A 24,621-nucleotide genomic window follows, 5' to 3' on the forward strand; every position below is an offset into this window, starting at 1 on the left:
AACACAACAAAGATTGATCATTTACGAGGTTAACGAGGTTAATTTTTTATTTCATTTGATAATATTAACTAAAATCTTTTTCATCACGAGTAAAAACATATCAGCAATAAATTAATTTGATTATTTTATTTACTGCAATTATAATTTCTTGTAAGATACGTACCCAGACAGCATAGGACATCCTATGGATATCCGTTTTATGTCCATTTCTTGTCCTGATGTCCATGGACCTTATGAGGATATCCATAGGACATACATTTGTGGACATTGAAGGGATATCCTAAAATAGACCACTTTGTATGTCCATATGCTATCCTTATTTGTACTCGCTTCGCCAACACCATCTGCATGCACAAGTGAACTAAAAAGCAATATGGCCGTTAAAAATCAATATGGCCGTAGTAATGGTTAGGTTTTCGTTGGTTATCGGCATGTTTTACACAGTCAGATAAGAATCCTAAAAATTTCCTAATAAATTCAGACATTATAAGTTACGAGAGCAGCAAAGAATCTTATCGTGTGCTGTTAGCTTTGCCTCTGCTTGATTGATCAATTCGCTAATATATTCCACCAGAAATTCTCCTTTAACGAGAATGATGATGATGCTCGGCCGACGCTCGCTTGCTCGTAGGCTCTGACCTACGTAAGTAAACCGAACGGTTACGTGTACACGGTAGCAGCGACGAATTCTAGACGTATAATTACAGATGGTAATAGACGACGACGAAGTGTACGCGGATTATGACGTTAAGGTTTCGATAAAGAACTGCAACGAGATTAGAGATTGCAGCAACGGAAACAATCAGAGCCTACGAGCAAGTGAGCGTCGGCCAAGCACCATCATTTTCGTTAAAGACAAGTTTGTGATAAAATATATTGGCGAATTGATCAACTAGGTAGAGGCAAAGCCAATGGCACACAATAAGATTTTATACAGTCTACTCTGTAACCTATGTATATATGTATATATATATATGTGTGTGTGTGTGTGTGTGTGTGTGTGTGTGTATATGTGTGTATAAACATAAAATTTAATTTCTGCTATAGTTGACGAGTCACAGCCTAGACGAGATCACTCGCATGCTGCAGTCATTGTCTGCAATATAAAGAATATTTTTTCCACGGTAGTCGTTAAACATTGGATACATACTATATATATGTGTGTGATAATTACAAAATACTTTAAGCTGATTGTTTAATTAATATTATACGTATAATACTTATTTAATTAAAATTGTTTAATGTATGATCTATCGAAAGAATAATATAATTTCTTAAATAAATATTTATATTTGTATATTTTATTGTTTTTACCTTTTTTTTTTAATGTAAAATTTAATTTTGAATGTCGCTTTTTATCACGTCCATAGGACGTCCATAGAACGTCCATAGAACGACCATAGGACATCCATAGAACGTCCATCGGACATATTTTACGGATATAGCATGTCCACCAGTTTCATAAACCAATATCCCATCGTCTATAGAATGTCCAAAGGACGTAAAACGGATGTCTTGTGGATATCCTCAATATCCGTTAAGGACATCTTATGGATGTCGTTAGGATATCCGTATGCTGTCTGGGTATTTTGTTAAAAGAAATTATAATAAGATAATTTTTGTAATTATATAAAATAGGTTATTAAATAACCGATATATTAATATAATAATAATAAAAATGTTAACTTTTTAATTTTTGGAAGCAATTCATATGCAGCTACTGTAATTATATATTGATATGATTGTGGAATTTATTTCCATTTAATAATTCCTTCAGTTAAAATTATCCTTATTTTTTTCCATTTCATAATGTAGCTAGAAGATAAAATATAAATATACAATTTTATATATATATAATTTTATATAAATAGTTATCAATAATATATCATATTGTGTCACAGGTTCCTGATCAAAAATTTTTCATGTAAAAGTATGTAAAAATCTGTAGAATTATGTATCAAAAATGTCAATGCAAAATTTTACATTGTATATTTTTATTTAATTTTACATATTTTTATGTAATTTTATATAATTTTGATATAATTTTATAAATTTATACATACTCTTGTATACAAAAATTTTTGCCGGGAAAAAATTGCTTATTTACAATTATATCCCAGACAGCACACGGATATCCTAACGACATCCATAAAATGTCCTTAACGGATATTGAGGATATCCACAGGATATCCGTATTACGTCCTTTGGACATTCTATGGACGTCCATGGAATATTGGTTTATGAAACTGGTGGACATGCTATATCCGTAAAATATGTCCGATGGACGTTCTATGGATGTCCTATGGACGTTCTATGGACGTCCTATGGACGTGATAAAAAGCGGCATTCAAAATTAAATTTTACATTAAATAAAAAGATAAAAATAGAATAAAATATATAAATATAAATATTTATTTAACAAATTATATTATTCTTTTGATAGATTATACATTAAACAATTTTAATTAAATAAGTATTATACGTATAATATTAATTAAGCAATCAGCTTAAAGTATTTTGTAATTATCACACACCCAGATAGCCAAATAAAGGCAACATGTTATTTTGCTGTCACTTATTCCCTATTAATTTTATCAAACTAAAGCCAAGATGTTTCCTCAAACTTTCTGTTGTTCTGACATCATGTAAAATTCTACATTAGAATTCAACAAACTAACGGCAAGTTGTCAACATGCATGCACAATTGCTGTCAATGTGACAAGTTTATTATTCCTCAATGCATGCACTTATAATTTTATAAACTTATAAAGGTTATTTGCTCTCCTGATGTTAACTTCGTTCCACGTTAAATTACAATGACAGCAAATTGTGGGCAAGTTCACAACATACATGCAGTGCGTTAATTTGCCCGATATGTTTAATCTCGCTTGGCTATCTGAGCACATATATATAGTGTGTATCCATTATTTAACGACTACCGTGAAACAAATATTCTTTATATTGCAGACAATAACTGCAGCATGCGAGTGATCTCGTCTAAGCAACAAATGATTGTGACTCGTCAACTATAACAGAAATTAAATTTTATGTTTATACACACACATACACACATTTATATATACATATATACATAGGTTACAGAGTAGACTGTATAAAATCTTATGGTGTGCCATTGGCTTTGCCTCTACCTGGTTGATCAATTCGCCAATATATTCCATCACAAACTCACCTTTAACAAAAATGATGGTGCTTGGCCGACGCTCACTTGCTTGTAGGCTCTGATTGTTCCCGTTGCTGCAATCTCTAATCTCGTTGCAGTTCTTTATCGAAACCTTAACGTCATAATCCGCGTACACTTCGTTGTCGTCTATTACCATCTGTAATTATACGTCTAGAATTCGTCGCTGCTACCGTGTACACGTAACCGTTCTGTTTACGTACGTAGGTCAGAGCAAGCGAGCGTCGGCCGAGCACCATCATTTTCGTTAAGCATCATCATCATTCTCGTTAAAGGAGAATTTGTGGTGGAATATATTAGCGAATTGATCAATCAGGCAGAGGCAAAGCTAACAGCACACGATAAGATTCTTTGCTGCTCTCGTAACTTATAATTTCTGAAAATTTTTAGTATTCTTACCTGACTGTGTAAAACATGCCAATAACCAACGAAAACCTAACCACTACTACGGCCATATTGGTTTTAAACGGCCATATTGCTTTTTAGTTCACTTGTGCATGCAGATGGTGTTGGCGAAGCGAGTACAAATAAGGATAGCATATGGACATACAAAGTGGTCCATTTTAGAATATCCCTTCAATGTCCACAAATGTATATCCTATGAATATCCTCATAAGGTCCATGGACATCAGTGGACAAGAAGTGGACATAAAACGGATATCCATACCCAGTGAACACATTTTATAGCGGCAATATAACATGGAAGTTATATGTAATTTAACATTGTTATTCTTGTGATATGTAGGTGCTATATGACAAGGAAATAACCTGTTACGTAATATTTGTTATACGCAAGTGATCTAGCTGTTATACATCGTTTTGGCGTTACAGTTATTCAACAAAAATTGTATAATCGTAACATAACACGTTCGTATCAATGTTATTACGGAACGATGCGTCGTAGTTGACTCAGAAATCAGACATTATAACATCCTGAATGACAGATCTATTTAATAATAAAAATATTATTATAAAGATAATGTTTCAAGACAAAATAACGGTTTGTCTACAATTACTGCGCACAAAAAATGCACAAAATCTAAATTCATCATGTGCTGAACAAAAACAATAATAAATGTATACTATTCAATTTTTCTTAGAATTATGATCTATATAGTTAACCATCTAATTAATCATTTGAACGCTTCAAAGATCCCACACAGCACACTTTATCTTAGGGATGTCCCTGGGATATCATTTTGGGATATCGCAATATCATTGGATATCCGTGGACTGTCTGCGATATCCAAGGGATGCACAAATGTCCACCGATTTGATATCCTGTAGATATCTCAAACGATATCCAGAGGATGTCCAAGGGATTTCCTGAGATATCGTAATATACCCTAGTAAAAAAATTTGTCAGAATTGTTGTGAGCGAAACACTCACAACCAATAAATTTATATCATAAAATAAAGGAAATAAAATATTAAAATTATAAGATAGCTCGCCGAGGAAGGCTCGCTATCACAAGGTGTCAGGTGACACATCCCACACAGCAAATGGAAATCTGTGGAATCTTGTCAGGATATCCTGCCAGAATATTGCAATATCCTAAAGATATTCATTATAGATCCTAGATATGTGAAGGATATTAATAGGAGATACTAATGTCCGCACTTAAGAAAACGTGGAGATATTGCAAATTCCAGTAAAATATATTTTTACGATATTTCTGAGATCTTCTTTATTGCCGCTCACAATAAAATCTTGAGACCTATATCGCAAGTATATTATAAAAATATATTACAGATGATTATGGTAGATATTCGGGATTTATATGGGAAAATATTTTTAATAATAATATCAGCTTAATTTACACTGATTATTTAATATGCGCATATCAATTAGTACATTATAGTATAAAATTTGCTCAGTAAGCCAATTTTACACCACAATATACTAATTGATATAATATTAAAGTTATCGATATTAGTTTATCTGTAATTATAATATAATATAAAATTAATACATAAAATTGACAATAAAACAATTTTACAAAATAAAAATATTATATAATATATTACGAAAAATACAATTTTTTTACATATTTTTATTGCAATGAGATTTCTAATAATTGCTAACAAAAATAAACTTGATAACTTTTTGAACTGAAAGTAATTAATAAAATTAATGTTTTCTTATCATATATAACTTATATATTTATATATAATAAACTATTATATATAATATCTATTATAATAGTAACATATAATGTGTAATATATCTGTACAGTATAGTGTTTCAAATTTATTGTATCACCTGTTAGTGGGAAATCCTGAAAAAATTTAGAGAAGATTTTTTCTCAGCAAATCTTCCATTAAAGGGTGATAAGATAAAGCCTTCGGCACACGATACGATTTTTCATGCTAGATCGTATACGAGGCATCTTATTACGTATCCTCATTAGCTTACGATTGGTGACATAATCATCTGAGCCAATCAGAACACGTATTAAGATGCCTCGTATGCGATTTAGCATGAAAAATCTTATCGTGTGCCGAAGGCTTAGGTCTGAAGCACTTTACAGTTTATATAATAATACAAAATAATATCTTTATAAGAAATGAAAATAATATCAATATGTAATAATAAATGAACACAAAAAATAATATCAATATATAATAAATGAACAACAAAAAATATATAATGTAATAATAATAATAATATAATGTAATTATAATAATAATTATAATAATAAATGCATCATACTGCGTGTCAAATACTATAGTATGTTATTCAGCTGCTATTATAATATCCTTTTCCAATGCAGTTTGCAATAATGTTGGAACCATTTGTGTAGTTTCAAGGGAACCTAGATCTAAACTATTATTTTTTCTGAAAAATATTAGATATTTCATTATTAAAATTACAACTCTTATTAAGATATAAGATAAAAGTGCCAATGTGTGAACGCATTCCTAATCGTTGACATTCTTGTTTTCATTTTTAAATACAAATTTTTAAAGCTTTAATATAGAAATAGAATAATGTGTAAATATACGCATGCGTGCATGCGTATTCTATGTTAAAAATTTAAATATTTGTATATTTAAGATATATTTTCAAATATATGTATAAGGTTCTTTTCAACAAGAACACAATGTGACATAGCTAGTATCATTTTATCTTTCATGTTCACTGGTATTAAAAGAATTTATCTTCTTTCAATACCTGTGAACAAGAAAGATAAAATGATACTCTATGTCGCACTGTGTCCTTGTTGGATAGTACCCATATACAATAAAAATGTTTATGCTTAAGTATGTAAATATCTAGGCATTGATACTTTTATCATATATGAAATATTAATTCCCACATAGAAATGAAACCTCCAGTAGACGTCTAATGGACGTCTGCCATGGAAGTTTAAACTTCCAGTGGACGTCCATTAGACGTCCTATATAGAGCCATTAGAAATCCACAGTTCCGCACTGTGGACGTCTATTAGACCTTCAATAGAGGTCGTCAAAGAGGTCTATTAGACGTTGTGTGGATCATTAATAGAGGCTTCACGGAGCCTCGATGGATGATTGACAAAATAAAAATTTAAAATAAAAATTTTATTCCTTTTAAATTATTTTTATCAACAGTACATACTAAATTTAGGACAAATTTTTATTAATTAATTAAATTTAAATTAAATTATTTTATTTTATTCTTACTTGCCTCTGGTTTTGAACCCGGGACCTTAGGATTACAAACCTTGTACTCTATCTGCTATGCCAATTTGACTCATCGATATGGGTACTTGTTATTGTCTACATATACATATATGTTATAAACTGACGCAATTATATTATTTTTTATAAAAGCAATTAAATTTTGCAAAACATTAAAAATAAATAGCATTAATTTATTTACTTATTAATTTCATTGTTAAATTTATCTTTTTCCATAACCTTAATAATTTGATGGAAATTGCGATCTATTTAGCATTAATACTTTGAAGCGTTCAAATGGTTAATTAGATAATTTTAACTATATAAATCATATATTTTAAGAAAAATTGAATAGTTTATTATTCTGTTTTTGTATTCAGTACATGATAAATTTAGATTTTGTGCATTTTTTGTGCGCAGTAATTGTAGACAAACCGTTATTTTGGAAAACATTATCTTTATGATAATTTTTTTTAATATCAAATAGATCTCTCATTCAGGATGCTATAGTGTTGTCTGATTTCTGAGTCAACTACGACGCGCATGGACGGCTCAAAAATCGGACAGCATTGTGATATCTTTTATGAGATATTAAGCTGATATCATTTAGCTGTGATATCATAAGGATAACATTTTCAAGAAACTTAAATGAAACTCTTCCATGAGATATCTCAAAGACCTATTTTAGTAGACGTCTCTGATAAATGTTACCATTTGGACATCACTTCCAAGATATCTAAATGTTTTCTTAAAAAAGTTCTCTTAAAGTTTTCATTCTGACAAGCGTGTTGTCTGGGTAACTTTTACCATGAAAATAAATGTTCCATAGAGCTATGGAAGTTTAATGGATCCTTAATGGACGTCTGTATAACTTCCATCATGGAAATAATGTTCCATAGAGCTATGGAAGTTTAGTGGATCCCTAATAGACATCCATCTAACTTCCACTATGGAAGAAAACATCCAATGGAGCTATGGATGTTTAATGGATCCCTAATGGATGTCTATCTAACTTCCACCATGGAGGTAAACCTCCAATGGAGCCATGGACGTTTACTGGATCTTTAATGGACGTCTGTCTAACTTCCGCCATGGAGGTAATCCTTCAATGGAGCCATGGAAGTTTACTGGATCCCTAATGGACGTCTACCTAACTTCCGCCATGGAGGTAAACCTCCAATGGAGCTAAGGAAGTTTACTAGACCTCTAATGGACGTCCATCTGACTTCCACCATGGACATAGACGTCCCATGGATCTATGGAGGTTTAATGGACGTCCATTGGACATCCACTGGATGTCAATTTCTATGTGGGTTGTATATGTGTACAATAAATATATTATTACCGTTCTTCTCTTTGCAATCGTTCTGTTGCGTGCGCCAACCATATTTTTATATGTTTTGAAATTTCTGATTCGATTGCATCTGGATTATGCCGCCTAACAACACCTAATATAAAAAATTTTGAAAATTAATAAAACATAAAAATAGCAATATATATTTTTGTTTCTTTTGTTGATATAAATTATAAAAATTTTTCTTACTTAATATAATTTTCCATAAATATAAATTGGAAAATATAAGCTTTTTTTTTCCGCCTATCCAACTGTATTCTGTTGCAACACTGTTAGTTAGTGTACGCGTTAAAATATTTATAGTTATTGATTTTAAATCATTGCCTCCCACCAAACTCAAGGTTTTTATCTGAAAGAAAAAATGTGATAATTAATATCACATTTAAGAATGTGATTATATATATATAAATTTGCATTAATGTTACAATCAATATTATTATTGAATGATACATTTAGATAGATTTATACATAAATATATGTATATAGGAGCATATGTAAGAAATTATGATTTCTCGTACTACTGAATTTTTATAAGATTCGTCTGTCTTCAAGCGGTGTTCTACTTTCTGTAGCATTTCGGAATCTTTAATAGGAAAATCATTTAATATGTCAGAAGCAGAATAATTATCCTCTTTTTGTGATACATTTGAAGTATCAAGTCTAGTCAATATATTTGTTAAAATATTCTCACAACGTTTCAATGAGAACTTTGTATCCACCATATTCTTTACCATAAATCGTTGAAATTGATGCTCTACAAAAATAAAAAAGAAATTTCATATATATTTTGTAACAAAACGTTTTTATAAATTTTTAATATGTTAAATATGTTATACAAGAGGTCCAATAAAAAATGTTTCAGAACGTAATATTTACAAGAGAAATATCAAATAGTTTTCCATCAATTGCTTGACATTATCAAAGATATGATCATATATGATAAAGTTATTGTCTTTAACGTTATAAGGTAATTTTTATAAGGTAACTTCAAGAAAATTTAAAGTTTTTAAATGACAAAATATATGCTCTAAAATAGCATAATAAATGTTTTATAAATTTATAATTGCAGCGTATATTTTCTAAAAAAAAAGAAAGAGAAAATAGGACATAGGCTAAGATCATACTAACAATAAGATTACAACAGAAATAAAGAGAAAAATCACAATTGATCATGTATTCTAATAATAAATAAACAATATTCAAAATAAATATTAATTTTGTGAAAAATAACAGCTTCTAATAATTTTAATTTTATATCTTGTATAACCATATAAAATTTGTAATTATAAAAATGTAACATACCAGCAAATATATATTGATGCAAATTTTCTTTATCACCTTCTTCAAAATCTTTATCAATAATATTATCTTTTCTAATTTTGTTTCTTATTACGACTTCTGTAATTGCATCTCTCTTTTGACTCTTTGATACAGTTGGAAAATCAGAGGGCAATATATTATTAACTGATGATGATGAGGCTGAATGATTGTCTACATATTGTACATCTTTTCTAATTTTTTTGTTTTTTATTGCAACTTCTGTAATTGCATCTCTCTTTTGACTCTTTGATACAGTTGGAAGATCAGAGGGCAATATATTATTATCTGATTGAACTGATGATGATGAAGCTGAATGGTTGTCTACATATTGTACATTTTCGCATTTACTGTCCTCAATCGTTTTCGTAGTTTTAACAGTTTTATTATATGATTTAATCTCAGAAAATGGCTTTAACAAAGATTCTATGATTTCTGAATCAGATTATGTTTCGCTACTTAATTGTTTAGCAGCCCTTACTTTTCTTTCTTTTTGTGATTTTTCTTCGTCACTGATGTCAGTATTCAGATCTGAATGGGTCTCTGCTAATTTTAATTTTTTTTTTTCCAGACTCAAAAGATTCTATAATAATAAGATTTTTTGTTTATACATTTGCCAGAAATATTAATAACTATCCAAGTAGCAAGGTGACGTCAAATATGGTTTTAATGATGCTTTCTTGACGTTGCAAACATTATTAAAACGTCTTTAAGACCATATTTGACGTCAGTTTGCTACTTGGGTATGTAATAATTATTTATCATAAAGATATATCCGTATATTACAGAACATTTTTATACTTACGAGCACTACCTAATATTCTTTGTACATCATATAAAGGCCAGTTCTTTCCAACGGGCTCCATGTATTGCACAGCTTTGTCATATTTTTTAATATTTGTGAAATTAGGCCAGTATGCTTTACTTTTAGATGCATTGAACCAATTATATGGTATAAGTTGCATACCATCTTCAAATTCAATAATATAATAAGAATTTTCTTTATTGCTCATATTTATTATTTTTACCTAAAATATATAAATACATAACATAAAATAATATACTTGCACATACACAAATAAAAATATTAATAGTATATTAGAATAACATTAAAATATTTACAATAAAAATTCGTTTCTGCTTATTATTGAAAAGCATTCTTAAATGTCACAATTCTGTACTTTCAATTATTTCATTGTGCAGAAGAGGAATAATAATATATTCATTATTATTTACTGGATATGTTACATACTTTATATTAATGGTACGTAAGGGCCACATTTTTAATTTAGATAATTGTGATACTTTATATATACTAAGAACAGATGAATCACATGGCGTGTTATAATAATTTTCCTTGCATTCAAATTGATTGCCTATAATTACTAATTCTTTGCTTTCTGTATTATATGCAATATTACGAAGTAATATTATTGTATTATCTTGTAATCCACAACAATTGTTCGCTTTACTATCTGCGTTTAACGTAAAAAAAGTACATTCTGCTGATTTGTATTGTGGATTGTTTGATAAAGGTAATAACGGACCATTGCAATGGTTTGTAGATTTTATAGGATACAATTTTGTACTTTTTTTTATTTTAGTTGTTACATGTCGTGCTTCATGATATCTTCGAAATAATTGTTGTAGTGGTTTTTCATTTTTTCGAATCAATTTTTTTAGTATTTGCATAAAATTTTCAAATTTGAAACTACTAAAATTATCCAGAATACCAAAATTGTTGACATCTTCAGTAAGATGACACAAGCAATGTATATTGTGCGATATATGATGTTTGCCATATAAGATTCCAAATGTCTCAATAAAGTGTTCTAGTAATGTTTTGGCATATTCCATATAAGCGTTTTTAAGATTTTCATTACATAATATTCTTACTGCTACATGTAAACTTATAAAATTATTATAACTGTCTCGTGATAATATAGATTGTAAAACTGTTGGTCCAGTATATAGAAGTATCTGACGATATTCAGTGGCCTTCCATAGTTTTAAATATTTTAATGAGCGTGGTTTACGTACAAATTCTTTTGGTGTATATTGTTTTAAATTTTCCAGTGCAACAGAAACTTTTTCTACGTCACGATACTGTAAACGACATCCTATACTTCCATTTACCCATAAGTTAAGCAGTTTACGTGTAACACCTAAGCATACCAAATGCATATAATCTAATACGAAATCTTTTACAAAATCAAGAGCGGGAATTTGTTCAAGTAAGGTTTGTGATATATGATAGGAATCGTCCATTTGCATTCTAAAACCTTCGTTTGTACGTTTAGGAGCATTAATTTCAGGAAAACATACTCGATTTTGCTTATAAACACCTTCAACTGTACATTTTGTACAACTGTAGTATCCAGTGTGCCCTCTACATTGCAAAATATATGATTTAGCAGGAGCATCACATACAAAATATTTTATTTTAAATAGATATTGAAAATTATCGATCGAAATTCCATTTGTATACAAATCTATTGCCTCAGAAACAAAATCATATAAAAAGTCATTAACATTTTTTGGTTTCTCTTCACCATAATAAACACCGATAATGAAAACGTTTCCATAAGGTAAAATAGATCCTAAAATTGGCCAAAATGAATTACTGGAAGATCTACTAAGTGGAAGGCCATCTACATTAATTGCTACTTCAATTGTAGTTGTTAAAGTTTGTTTTTCAATTGATCGTTTTATACCGTTGTATAAACCAAAATGTATGTATTCTCCAGGCTCAATCGTTTTTACAATATATTGTAATGGTTGCAACGTAGCTTTCCCTCGGGAACGCCAGGTCCGAGGGGGCTACGCTCAATTAAACGGGAATTTCTATATATGCGGTAACGAGTAACGCTTTTCCAGTTAGATGCGATAGTTTATTCGACGTTAATCTCAATATTTCTCGAGAATGCTCTCGATACGGTATCAGCTGCTTGCATACGGTATCCCCCACTCGCTCGAGACTAGCTCTCGATGTGAGAACGGTAACTCATAGACGGTATCCCCCAAATATCGGGCGAGATTGCTCTCGACACGATAGCGGTATCTTGTAGACGGTATCCCCCAATATCGATCGAGGTTGCCCTCGATACGATAGCGGTATCTTGTAGACGGTATCCCCCAATATCGATCGAGGTTGCCCTCGATACGATAGCGGTAGCTTGCAAGAACGGTAACTTCCCAATACGCTAAATTGTTGGGCGCCAGGCGCGACTTCTCGCGCCACACAATAATCGACTATAATACGGTAACCAACTGGAAAGCGTCACAAGTGCCGGTAGCTCTTTCTCTCGAGACGATAGAGTGGCGTGGTTCTTAATAAATCGGAAAACGTGGAAAAGTCGGATCGAGGCAGGTCGTATAAAGATTCGGTACTCACTTATTTAACAATCAAAGAATATTTTATATTTCCTTACTGAGTGAAAACGGTAACAATGCTGCACGGAGCTTACTCAATGCGTCTGCATACAATTAATGCACGAATTTTTCTGTGATAGAGACAAAAACTAATTAAAGACACAACAATGTGGAAAAGACAGAATTGATAATACGCGGTGGGAGGCCGGCGAGGCTCTCCGCTCAAACAAAGACAATAGTAATAATCACGGAAGCAAATCGCGGTAACAGTGATTCTAATCCTATGACTGTCGGCTCCGGCGCAGTCCGAGAGGGACGTACTCGCGGTATCAATTATTCGGGGCCGGTCGGTCCGAGCCCTCGTGCGGCCACAAAACTCTACTCTTTACTTCGAGTTACTTTACACACTAATATCACTAACAATATCGGATTCGGATGACCGACGTCCTCCGAGGAGACGGTATCCGGTACCCGGTCCCGCACGAGGTTCGACCGCCTTTCCCGAATCTTACTTAATCGCTGGCTGCCGAGTGATGGCCTTACAAAGCGAACGGAGTCCTGGTCCTCGAAGTCTTCGGTAACGATCGGTATCTGGGGCTCGTCCTCTGCAAGCGTACGCAGTCACGGCGTGCCGAACAGTGAGGAGCCCCGGTCCCGCGCCGGCCGACTCGAGCCGCCGCGCATGCGCGTGCTTCGATTTTCGGTCGATCCGCACGCCTCGATCTCATGCGGCGCCGCATCGCCTCTCGAACTGCCTCGTGGTCCGCGCGTGACGACTTCCGCCGAGGCGAGTGTTAGCGCTCTGCCATTTTCGGTCGGCCCGGCTGGCCATGTCGTGACCAAACCGATCTACGTGGCGGCGGATGACAGCTTGACGGTCGCTCCCCCGGTTTGCAGCCCGGTGGCGTGCCCTCGGCGTGATTCCTCTCATGAATCTTTCCGGCTGCTATGCGGTATCATTGTTGCCACGGTATCCTCAGGGCGGCGGTATCCAGGCGGCTCAGGACGGTAATAATCAGCCGGGCTCGGTGCACGGCTCGGCGGGGAAACTCTGCGCGGGGCACCTCTCCTCCTGTCGACTGCTCGCGATACTTTTTCCCCCGATGGCTGCTCCTCCTCCGTTAGTGGTACAACCAAAATTAAGCCCTCACTCGGCGCCTTAGTCCTAAATACCCTAATTAATCTGATACGGTAACGCGGAAACTAGAAAAGAAAGAAATAAACGTAAAACAAAGTCACGTCCCCCTCGACTCAGCGAGGAGGAGCCCCAAATCGACCCCCTCGGTCGAGCTTACGCCCTTGTGACGAACGCGACCGGACGCGTTACGTCACATGGTGTACCAAGTAATGTTCTTGCATCCTGAGGTAATTTAGAAAAACATTGATGACTTTTTAATTCTTGCAATAATGTGGATAATGCAGTATGTGTAATGTGGTTTTTTAAAGCCCAATCTGTTAAAAAATTTTTTAATTTGGCAGTGTCATCCAAATAATTTCTATTTTCTAATTCATCAAATTGTGCATTTAAACCTCTACTTTGATCAGACTGAGAAGATGAACAGTTTTCATCAACGTGCAACTCGCATGATGTAATTGTTACATCTTCAAATTTTTCACTATTATCACTACTATTTGTTATTATCTTATCATATGGCAATGACTTCTTTGTACCGGTACAATTTTTACTATCTTTGTTTACAGCATTAATCGCAGAAAAAAAGATTTGATTGCAACATTTCGTGGTTTTCATTTGTATCAATCTTCTATAATGTCTATCCGTAATAAAATTTCGATTTTTTTTCCTTCTCTTAACATCACTCATATTTTCACTTCTACAATAAAAGAATACATACATCTCAACAGATATATAATACATAGACCTTTATAGTTACAAGAAATAAGTAATAATAATATCTCCGTTGAAAAGATGAGATGGAAATCCAGATGGTTATCCACACGTATGTGGATTCTCATGGATTTTAGATGGTTTTGTATGGATTCCATATGATTTATCTACATGGAATCCATACAAAACCATCTAAAATCCATGGGAATCCACATACATGTTGATAACCATCTGGATTTTCATCTCATTTTTTCAACGAGGATAGCATATAATTATAAGAGTAGTAATTTCTTGTAACAATAATCAACAAAGAATAAAAATGATTTATTTTAATTTTATACTATAGTAAAGCTTCTTTCAATTATAATAATTAATTTATATTACAATGAAAAGAGGCAGAGAGAAAGAGAGAGGTTAAAAATATTTTATCAAATAATATTCTATCACAGATATAAAGAATTTTATTTTGTGCACTTACCTAATATTCCAATAACGCTACCTTTGAAAAGCCGATAAATATAAAAATTATTAAAATTAGTGTAGGTAAATTCCACACATTCTATCCGAATAGAGGTTATGACACATGGCATGCACGTGGCACAAGAATTTTCTTTTTTTTCAATTGTTCTTTTTTCCTCAAAAAATTCTTTAATTTAGGTCTTCACTAAAAGATCTATGCTTGCCGGCCAAAAGTTCACATTTGTTGTCAGACACCATAAAAACTCTGACCTCAAAAACACACATAAAGAATCGTAGCGCCGCAAATGACTTCTGTACACAGAACGGAAATGCTTACCGCGCACTGCGCAGCAAAGTACAACGCACGCGGCAATTATATCGGTTTCTCCAATAAACTGTATAAGTTTATTAACTACCTCCAAAGAGATGCTTATATGTGCTAATTACTATAGAAGTATTTATATTAAAAAAGTATGTTTTGTGTTTGTGTGTATATGTATTGTGAAAATTTCTTCAGTAATTTCCGTACATTTATTAATATTCTATATAAATCCCATATAGATCCCTAAAATAAAAAAGGGATATTTTAGAGATATCTAAAATATATCCTATCCCGAATATATCTGCTTTAGATATCTTTAGTACGTCTCCAAGATGTGTTTTATTCATCAAAATACGATATTTCCTGAATATCTTATACGGGAATATTTTTATAATTGATTTATTGTAATATACTGATAATATTATCAGAAAATTGAGATATATTTCGTATATCTGCGATAATTTCAGTATATCCTACAGATTTCCATTGCTGTGTGGGATGCCTCGTGCGCTGCCGGCCGGTCATCGCACTGGGCAACGCACCAGCCACCTTAAAGAAGTAGCGAAGCCAGCTTAGCAACAATCATGCCACCGGAAATGCATACCTGCATTTTGGCAATTGTTGCTAAACTCGCAAATATTTCCCGCGCGCCGGATGCGCGCGGGAATGACCATATATAGTCATGCGGAGGGCCCGATGCCCCCACTAATAATTAAATCCGCGACACTATTTAAGCCGCTGCCGAACAGCGGCCAGCGGGATCAGTAATTAGAAATCAAGCCGATACGTACGGCCCGGACGAGTGAATTAAGAGTTCGGAACTTAGCCGCTAGCAAATCTCGAGCGAGCAACGAGACGACGCGTTAACTCCGAGTCACGCGCCGTATCTAATCTAGTGTAACACGACGCGGCACCTTCGCCGACCGCAACCAGTGTATAACAACAGAGAAATAAATCTTTTATATCAATTTAACTTAGAATCAGTGAGTGAGTGATTTGAGGACCCTGCCTACAGAAACTGCCTCTTTCCGCGAGTTCCTACTCCTAGGGCAGCAACAAATCCCAAAAACTCTTTTGTCGCACCGCAAGGTACGGCAAAAATATTTTGTTGTACCGCAAGGCGCAACAGAATTAAAAAAATTTTTTTCAGGATTTCTGATAAATATTTCGATTTTTTATAATTAAAACGTTTTTCGGAAAAATTTTAAAAATAAAAAATTTTGATTAATTAAAAAATTTTTGAATATTTCTAAGTATTTTTGAGAGTTTCTAAGAATTGAAAAAAACTTGAACAAAAAATAAAAAATTCTCATTATTTTTACGGCAATTTTGTAAGAGAAAAAAGACTATAATATAACATGTTTCAGCCAAGCCGTCGTACCTGTTAAAGCATGTTTAATAGTTTAATATCTCTATACCTGAAAAAACGGTCACCCATCCAAGTGTCAACCATCGCCGATGTCGCTTGACTTTGAAGACCGTACGCATTCTCACGCTTCGTGGTGATCCATAAACACTTCTTGTTTATGGATTCATATTTGTTATAGATCATTACAATAGATGTTGTCAGAAGGATAAAACATGTATAGTTAACTTATATTTTTATAAATAAATATGAAGTTTTACCTTTTTTTTTTTACTTTTTTTACTATTTTTATATATGCGCGCAAAATAGTATGTAGACTAACTTATTAAAAAATCTGTTTTTGCTCTGTTTGTATAAGATAAAAAAATTTTTTTAATGTCATTTTTTATAATTTTTTAGTATATGTAGCATATTATTAATATGCCACATTGTTTCCATAAGTGTATTTTCTTTATGTTCTGACGTTTTAATCTACGTTTCTTAAAGATTTAATTTACGCTTCTGTCACTCTTTTGTTACATTATAATTAACTTTCTCTTTACACTTGATTTATGCTCCATTAATTGTAGAGATAAAAAAGATATGATGGGATATTATTTGGATGTAATAGGATATCGTAAGATATTAATGAATATCTTAAAATATCTTATAATATTTTAAGATATTTTTTTGGGATATCGAAATATATTAATAAGATATCATATGATATCTTAAGATATTTTACGATATTTTAAGATATTTTTGTAGGATATCCCGGGAGCTACTCATTGAGATATCGGTGGGATCGCCTTCCCCAGGCAACCAGCTGACGTCGAAATGACGTAAATTTACGTGATTTTTGTCACTAATTGGTGACTATGACTTAAAACTGACGTTATTTTAAACGTCATAACAATCACGTCAGTATATACGTCATAAGTATACGTTATATATGACGTAACTATTGGTCTTTGGAGTTACGTCAGTTGGAAAAAGTAAATAAGACGTCATAATGACGTTATTTAAATGACGTCCCTGATGAAAATATTACATTACTAAAATTTTTACTAAAAATTTCTTTCAATTGACCCCTTTTCACTAAAATTCAGTAAGATTCGTTAAATTTAATTAAAATTAATTAAAATTTATTAAGGTTTTTTTAACATTCATTAAAATTTATATAATTTATTTTTTTGTTAAATAACACTAAAGTAAATTTAATGAATTTTATAAAATTTTAATGAATTAAATGAGTTTTAATGAATTTTAATGAATTTTATACATGAGTTTTAATAAATTTTAATGAATTTAATAAATTTTAATAAATTTTATAAAATTTTAATGAATTAAATGAGTTTTAATAAATTTCAATGAAATGGGTCAATTGAAAAAGATTTTCAATAAAATATTTCCATCAGGGGTTATTACACGGGTATAGAACACGGTTTTGTTAAAAAATTGTGTATATTTATGTATTATGCGTAAATATTTCGTACATTTTCAGACGTCAAGTTACTACAAGTTTCATGTTTCTGACAACTATTGAACTGATCTATAACAAATATGTATTCATGAGCATCAAGTGTTCATGGATCATCACGAAGTGCTAGGTTGCGTACGATGTTCGAAGTCAAGCAACGTCGACGGCGGTTCAGAGTTGGATGGGTGACCGCGGAAGTTAGGCAATCCCCCAGTATAACGATGCTTGTTGAGAAAAAACGTAAATTTTTTTTTTACATTATAATTATGTTATTTCGATATTTTCACAATGCAAGTATACTGCATATATAGGACATGTGCTCAAATATTTTCTAAAATGTCAAAATAACGGCGATTTTTATTACCTGGGATAGTCATAAAAATGACGTAAGTAAACGTCATTAACCTGACGTCATTTTTGACGAGACAAACTCACGTTGTCATTACGTCAATTTGACGTCATAAACTGACGTCGAACGGGTCAAAAACTGACGTTATATTCACGTCATTTCGACGTCAGCTGGTTGCCTGGGTCGTCTGTCTGGGATAATTTGGGATATCCTCAGGATAAAGTGTGCTGTGTGGGATTAGTGCTAAATAGATCGCAATTTCCATCAAATTATTAAGGTTATAGAAAAAGATAAATTTAACAATGAAATTAATAAGTAAATAAATTAATGCTATTTATTTTTAATATGTTTTGAAAAATTTAATTGCTTTTATAAAAAATAATATAGTCGCGTCAGTTTACATATAGGTACATGTAGACAATAACAAGTACCCATATCGATGAGTCAAATTGGCGTAGCAGGTAGAGTACAAGGTTCGTAATCTTAAGGTCCCAGGTTCAAACCTAGCAGCGGCAAGTAAGAATAAAATAAAAAATAACATAATTTAAATTTAATTAATTAATAAAAATTTATCCTAAATGTAGTATGTGCTGTTGATAAAAATAATTTCAAAAAAATGAAATTTTAATTTAATTTTATTTTTTTTTGTAACTGTTGTGTAACGGTTAGATAACATGTAATTATAACATGTTATATTGCTGAGTCGGAAATTGTAACTTACATGTAAGTTACGTGTAATTTCAAAGTAACGTAACCTGTTATATTCGGTTACATTGCTGTTACACTGCTGCTATATTACTGTGTTCACTGGGTTGTTATTGTCTACATATACCTATATGTTATAAACTGTCGCAATTATATTATTTTTTATAAAAGCAATTAAATTTTGCAAAACATATTAAAAATAAATAGCATTAACTTATTTACTTATTAATTTTATTGTTAAATTTAACTTTGTCCATAACCTTTATAATTTGATGGAAATTGCCATCTATTTAGCATTAAAGACTTTGAAGCGTTCAAATGGTTAATTTGACCATTTTGGAATTATTTCCAAGATATCTAAATGTTTTCTTAAAAAAGTTCTCTTAAAGTTGAATATAATATGCTTATATAATATGCTTATGTCTTACGCCTTAAATCTCATTATATAGACACCGCTTTAGACCGTGTTTAAAATACGTCTTAATGACGTCTTTATGTCCCGATTTTGGATGTGTGCTGTCTGGGAAAATAATCGTCAGATCATGACTGAAATATGACTTCGAAATGACGTCATCATGACGTCAATTTTAGGTCATGTAAAAAAATGGTTATTTTGACGACATATGACCAGATATGACCATTTTGGGACGTCAAAATGACGTGGGCTTGCTATCTGGGTGGTACACGTATCAAGTAGTGAATTTAAGCTGATCAGCCAATGATTAAACACATTCACTAGTTATTTACTATTTGATACGCGTATTATGACGCCAATTATGAAATCGCGGCTACTGCCCTGCACTCTGATGTGATTATTGGTCTGTTTTTTCTAGCTGCACTGTTGCACTGGTGCAATAAGTTAAAGTAAGACAAGTATATTTTTTTTCATTCTAACTTATTGCACCAGTGCAGCTAGAAAGAACAGACCATTAGACTCGTAAAACTGGACAAATTTACAAAATTAACAGACCGGATCTTCAGAGGTCGCGACGATAGTAGCTTCGGTAAAGTCAGTTAGAAGATCGTCGCTCTGTTCAAGATAACGCAGGAATCCCTCAAATATGCTGATACAGGCGCGACACTCGTGTAAAGTACTGCGGGTGGCTAATAGTACATTACAAACCGAGCAGTATTCTTGGCAGTCACCGAACCCGATATGTATGTAGTGGCGCAGCTTGTATGTGTAAAGCAGATAGGTCTCGGGGGGAGCTTGAAGGTAGCAGTTATCGCACAAGTAATAAGTTTTATCAATTCGATGTTGGTAAAACAAAGGCCGGTATTCATAGTCAAATCTTATTTCAAAATCGTCTCAAGCAATGTCTTAAGATGCTAATACGGCTCTGTGATTGGTTGATGGCATCTTAAGACAGTACTTAAGATGATCTTAAATATAAGATCCGACTATGAATACCGGCCAAAGACGCGGTGCAGCATGCAGTGCTTATCCAATCAAAATAGCCGCGCGTGATAGGCATCGGCTCGACCAATCCGGGAGAAGAATAGTTAATAGCGTTTTCGATTGGGAAAAAGTTAGTGCGCATCAGTGCGCACTCAGTTCATACCAACACTGTACAAGTTCTATGGGTTGCACTGAATAGTGCAAGTACAAAAGAACACGCCAAAATTTTTAGTGCCAATTATATTTTAAATAAAGTATAGGTTATAAACTTATATAAAAAGATGTAACACTTACAGTGTCATTATCCATTTGTTTCACATATGCAACATAATTTATGGTTTTTTGGAATTATTTTTCTAATTCTGAGAGTTTTAATTATTTATTCTTCCTCGCTTGAACTTGAAAAAGATTTCAAAAATATCTCCAAAATATTAAAAAGAACCAAATCCGAATTGCTTATTTTGTCGAATTTGAAACAAAACATACAAAACGATGCACTGGTGTCTGCATACATCCAATGCACTGAACTGGCACCGTCAAAATATCTCGTGCCACTTAGGGTGTGTTCGAGGAGACGCTATTAACGCTATCAGCATTAGTTTATCCTAAAGACCTATAATTCAAAGATTCGCCAATGTCAAACACAATTTTGATTGGTCACTTGAGTCACATGGTTTATCTGCCATTGCGTATCCACGCTGGGCGAGGAAGAGGGGAGAGTGCTCTGTGTTGAGCAGTATAGGTTAAAGGAATATGTGTCAGAAATTATAAGGTAATTCAATCTCTGCACTCTCGAGGGTCACTATATTTTGACGGTACACTCAGGAAGAACAAGAAAAATTAAATTTGCATCTGTTATGTGGCTGCGTACAACTTGGAGCAGGCTCGCATTGTTTACTATCTCCACTACTCCAGACCCCAGCCCAGACCCCAGTCTCCGTATAGGTACAAGATGGTGGATAGCAGTCATGGTAGGGGGCCATTGACGCATCTTTGATTATAAGTCTTTAGTTTATCCTTGTTCTACTTTTAATGAGTAATGAAGATAGACTGATGCTGGTAGCACTAATAGCGTCTCCCCGAACGCACCCTTAATGCGCACTGAGTACGCACTACGCGAGTGTCGTGCGGTCAAACGAACACGTGACACTAGCAAAGTGCACATTGGCACTGCCAATCAAACACGCTTGTTGTGGGCAGGAAAAGACAAGCGCAATTAATCTTTTGCAACTTTATAAAACAACGCTTACAAGTAGACGTTCTCAGAATTCGAATGCGTCTGGTTAAGGATCGTACCTTCTGTCTCCGCAGTCGTCGAACATCTGTCCCCGAAAATCGCAACGTCCCACGCAAGGGCTCGTCCGATTTGCTAACGCAATATCCCCTCTCTCGGCTCACACACACTTTTTAGCCTGACGGTGTTTTTAGACGTGGAGGAGGGGCCTTTCGGTCAATTTCTCGACTTTTCTACCCTTTCCTTCGGTTTTTTGTGAGTCGCGCCGCCGATGTCTCTGTAGCCTGAACGGCCCCGGGTTCCCCCTTTGGGGTCCCCGTGCACGCTTTCGACCTTCACCACCGAGTTTGTTAAACCCACGAGGTCGTTGATTGCAAAAATGGCTTGACGGCCACGAGTCCATGCGACTCGTGCCAAGAGACATCGGACAGCTTCCTTGTCAATCAAAAATGACCTTTGAAACCGTGAACACTGTCCCTCCTTCACGCTTTTACAATGCATTGCTTCTCACAGCTCTCCTGCATTCACCATCCAATCGGTCTCTCGTAACACATGTATGTTAACAATAAGTTAACTATTCTATTCTGTACAAACGCTATATACATACGTCAATTAAATCCACGATTTAATCAACGCAACACACTTACAACTAAGAAAAAACTATTATTTACAAACAAAAAAATCTAATAAAAGAAATCTCTCGCTCGAATAACATGTTTCTTACTCTAAAACTAATTAAATCTAATCCTAATTAATCTAATTATCCTAAATTTTAAACTGATTTCTCCCGTAACAACGCTCCTAACACCGAATGCAGCCAGTGCATCCCAATCGAAAACGCTAGAATGAAATTAGTAGGGCACATTTTCACGGAACATTGCGAACACGAATAGGAATTTATTATTATTAGAAAATGTGCGAGTTGTTGTCTTACCTTTAGGTAGCCCCGGTGGCCCTCTTGATTGGCTGTCAGCTTGGTCGGCTCGGGGCGAGGTGTTGTGGCTTTCTCTCGGGTGTAGACCCTTTTGTGATTGGACGGTCGCCGAAAACGGTCTTTACAGTTATGATGAACTCGCGTAATATACGTTGAACGTGATTTAAAAAATGTTGAAATTGAATAAACGAGTTCGAATCACCTAATCTGTCAGTTTATTATAAAGGTAAAATTATTGGTTACAAATTACACTTAAGGTTAAATTAGAATATAAAGGTTAAGTAGCTAAACAACTAAATTAATTATTTAAGATTTGGATTAGAATTAGAATTAGAACTTGGAATTAGATTTGGAATGGAATTAGAACTTGAACTAGAAAAGTGAACCGTTCGTGAAAACTGACTACTTCTAACTGCGCGCCTTATTCTGAGGCGTGGGGACGCCGCTTAAGATATCCCCATTCCCATACGCGGGGTCGCGTTACATTGGCCTATAGGGTGGCGTCTGGCGTCATTGTGCGCGTCATGCCTGGCGCTTTTAAGGGCCACTTGCACCAAACTCTGATTAACTTAATTGTTGATTAGTCCATTGGACTTGACCAATCGTATTTGTCGTTAAGCAAAATTAACAAATACGATTGGTCAATTCCAATGGACTAATCAACAATTAAGTTAATCGAGTTTGGTGCAAGTGGCCCTATTTTACTTGTTAATGGAAGAAAAAGAAATGTCCATAAATTTGGACAAATAGTTAGGACGTGACACGATATACACCAATCACTGTTGTTCACTTTTCACATTTTCACTTCTTAAAAAATACAGAGGGTGCGTTCGAAAATAGCTTTCGCTGGGTGTTTACGATAATGGCTATCCGAGTAATTTTCTCTAGGACCGAAATATATGATAAGCACAACCATCTACTATCATCATGATTTGTGACAACTTAATGCTGTCCGGTATAGGGTGTTTACGATAATGGCTATCTGAGTAATTTTCTCTAGGACCGAAATATATGATAAGCACAACCATCTACTATCATCATGATTCGTGACAACTCAATGCTGTCCGGTATAGCCAAATCATCACGAGCAAGTTGCGAGTTGCGAGTTCCGTGAGTTTGTAGCAGGTAACCTAAAAAGTACGACATAAATAATTTGATTATTACAATTAAAAATAATCTGTTTTTAATGTATGGTAAGATTATTAACTTCATTAAAATAGTAATTATATAACACAATCATGTATTTTTAAAGTATTGTCTAAAGTAATATTAAAGAGATTATTTTATTTACAAATATTTTATTTATTAATTTGTCTATCAAGTTTCTATTATAACGTATATCTAACGCATATCTAACGTATATCTGTTTACAGTATATCTTAATTTACTATGCACTTGTATTACAAATTAAAAAAATTTATTGTAAACATTATTATTAGTTTCACATTAGTGAAATATTCATGCATAATATTTATACATAAAGATATATGATTTTTTAAAATAATGATAACACCATGCAACTTATCATTAACAGTTGTTACAAGAAAGAAAAATATTTATACTTAAATTTTTATTTTACTTGTAATCTAAAAAATATTATTAATAATGATTTATTTAGTAATTTTACATAATTTATCTCATTT

General features: G+C 33.3%; 2 protein-coding genes across 2 annotated transcripts; both read right to left on the bottom strand.

Annotated features, from left to right (window-relative positions):
* Nucleotides 1-5,887: 5,887 nt before the first annotated feature.
* LOC118644262 lies at nucleotides 5,888-9,976 on the bottom strand. The gene is made up of 5 exons (XM_036282408.1): nucleotides 9,519-9,976; nucleotides 8,735-8,970; nucleotides 8,406-8,565; nucleotides 8,208-8,310; nucleotides 5,888-6,038 (listed from the first exon to the last, which is right to left on the bottom strand). Exons 2-5 carry the CDS (start codon nucleotides 8,948-8,950, stop codon nucleotides 5,936-5,938), a joined length of 582 nt encoding a protein of 193 aa, XP_036138301.1. The 5' UTR covers nucleotides 8,951-8,970; nucleotides 9,519-9,976; the 3' UTR covers nucleotides 5,888-5,935.
* On the bottom strand, nucleotides 9,750-14,919 carry LOC118644260. The gene is made up of 2 exons (XM_036282402.1): nucleotides 10,339-14,919; nucleotides 9,750-10,116 (listed from the first exon to the last, which is right to left on the bottom strand). The coding sequence occupies exon 1, from the start codon at nucleotides 11,805-11,807 to the stop codon at nucleotides 10,701-10,703; it is 1,107 nt and encodes a 368-aa protein (XP_036138295.1). The 5' UTR covers nucleotides 11,808-14,919; the 3' UTR covers nucleotides 9,750-10,116; nucleotides 10,339-10,700.
* Between the last annotated feature and the right edge of the window lie 9,702 nt (nucleotides 14,920-24,621).

Source organism: Monomorium pharaonis, chromosome 2 (genome assembly GCF_013373865.1).
Source record: "Monomorium pharaonis isolate MP-MQ-018 chromosome 2, ASM1337386v2, whole genome shotgun sequence".
NCBI classification, from domain to species: Eukaryota; Metazoa; Arthropoda; class Insecta; order Hymenoptera; family Formicidae; genus Monomorium; species Monomorium pharaonis.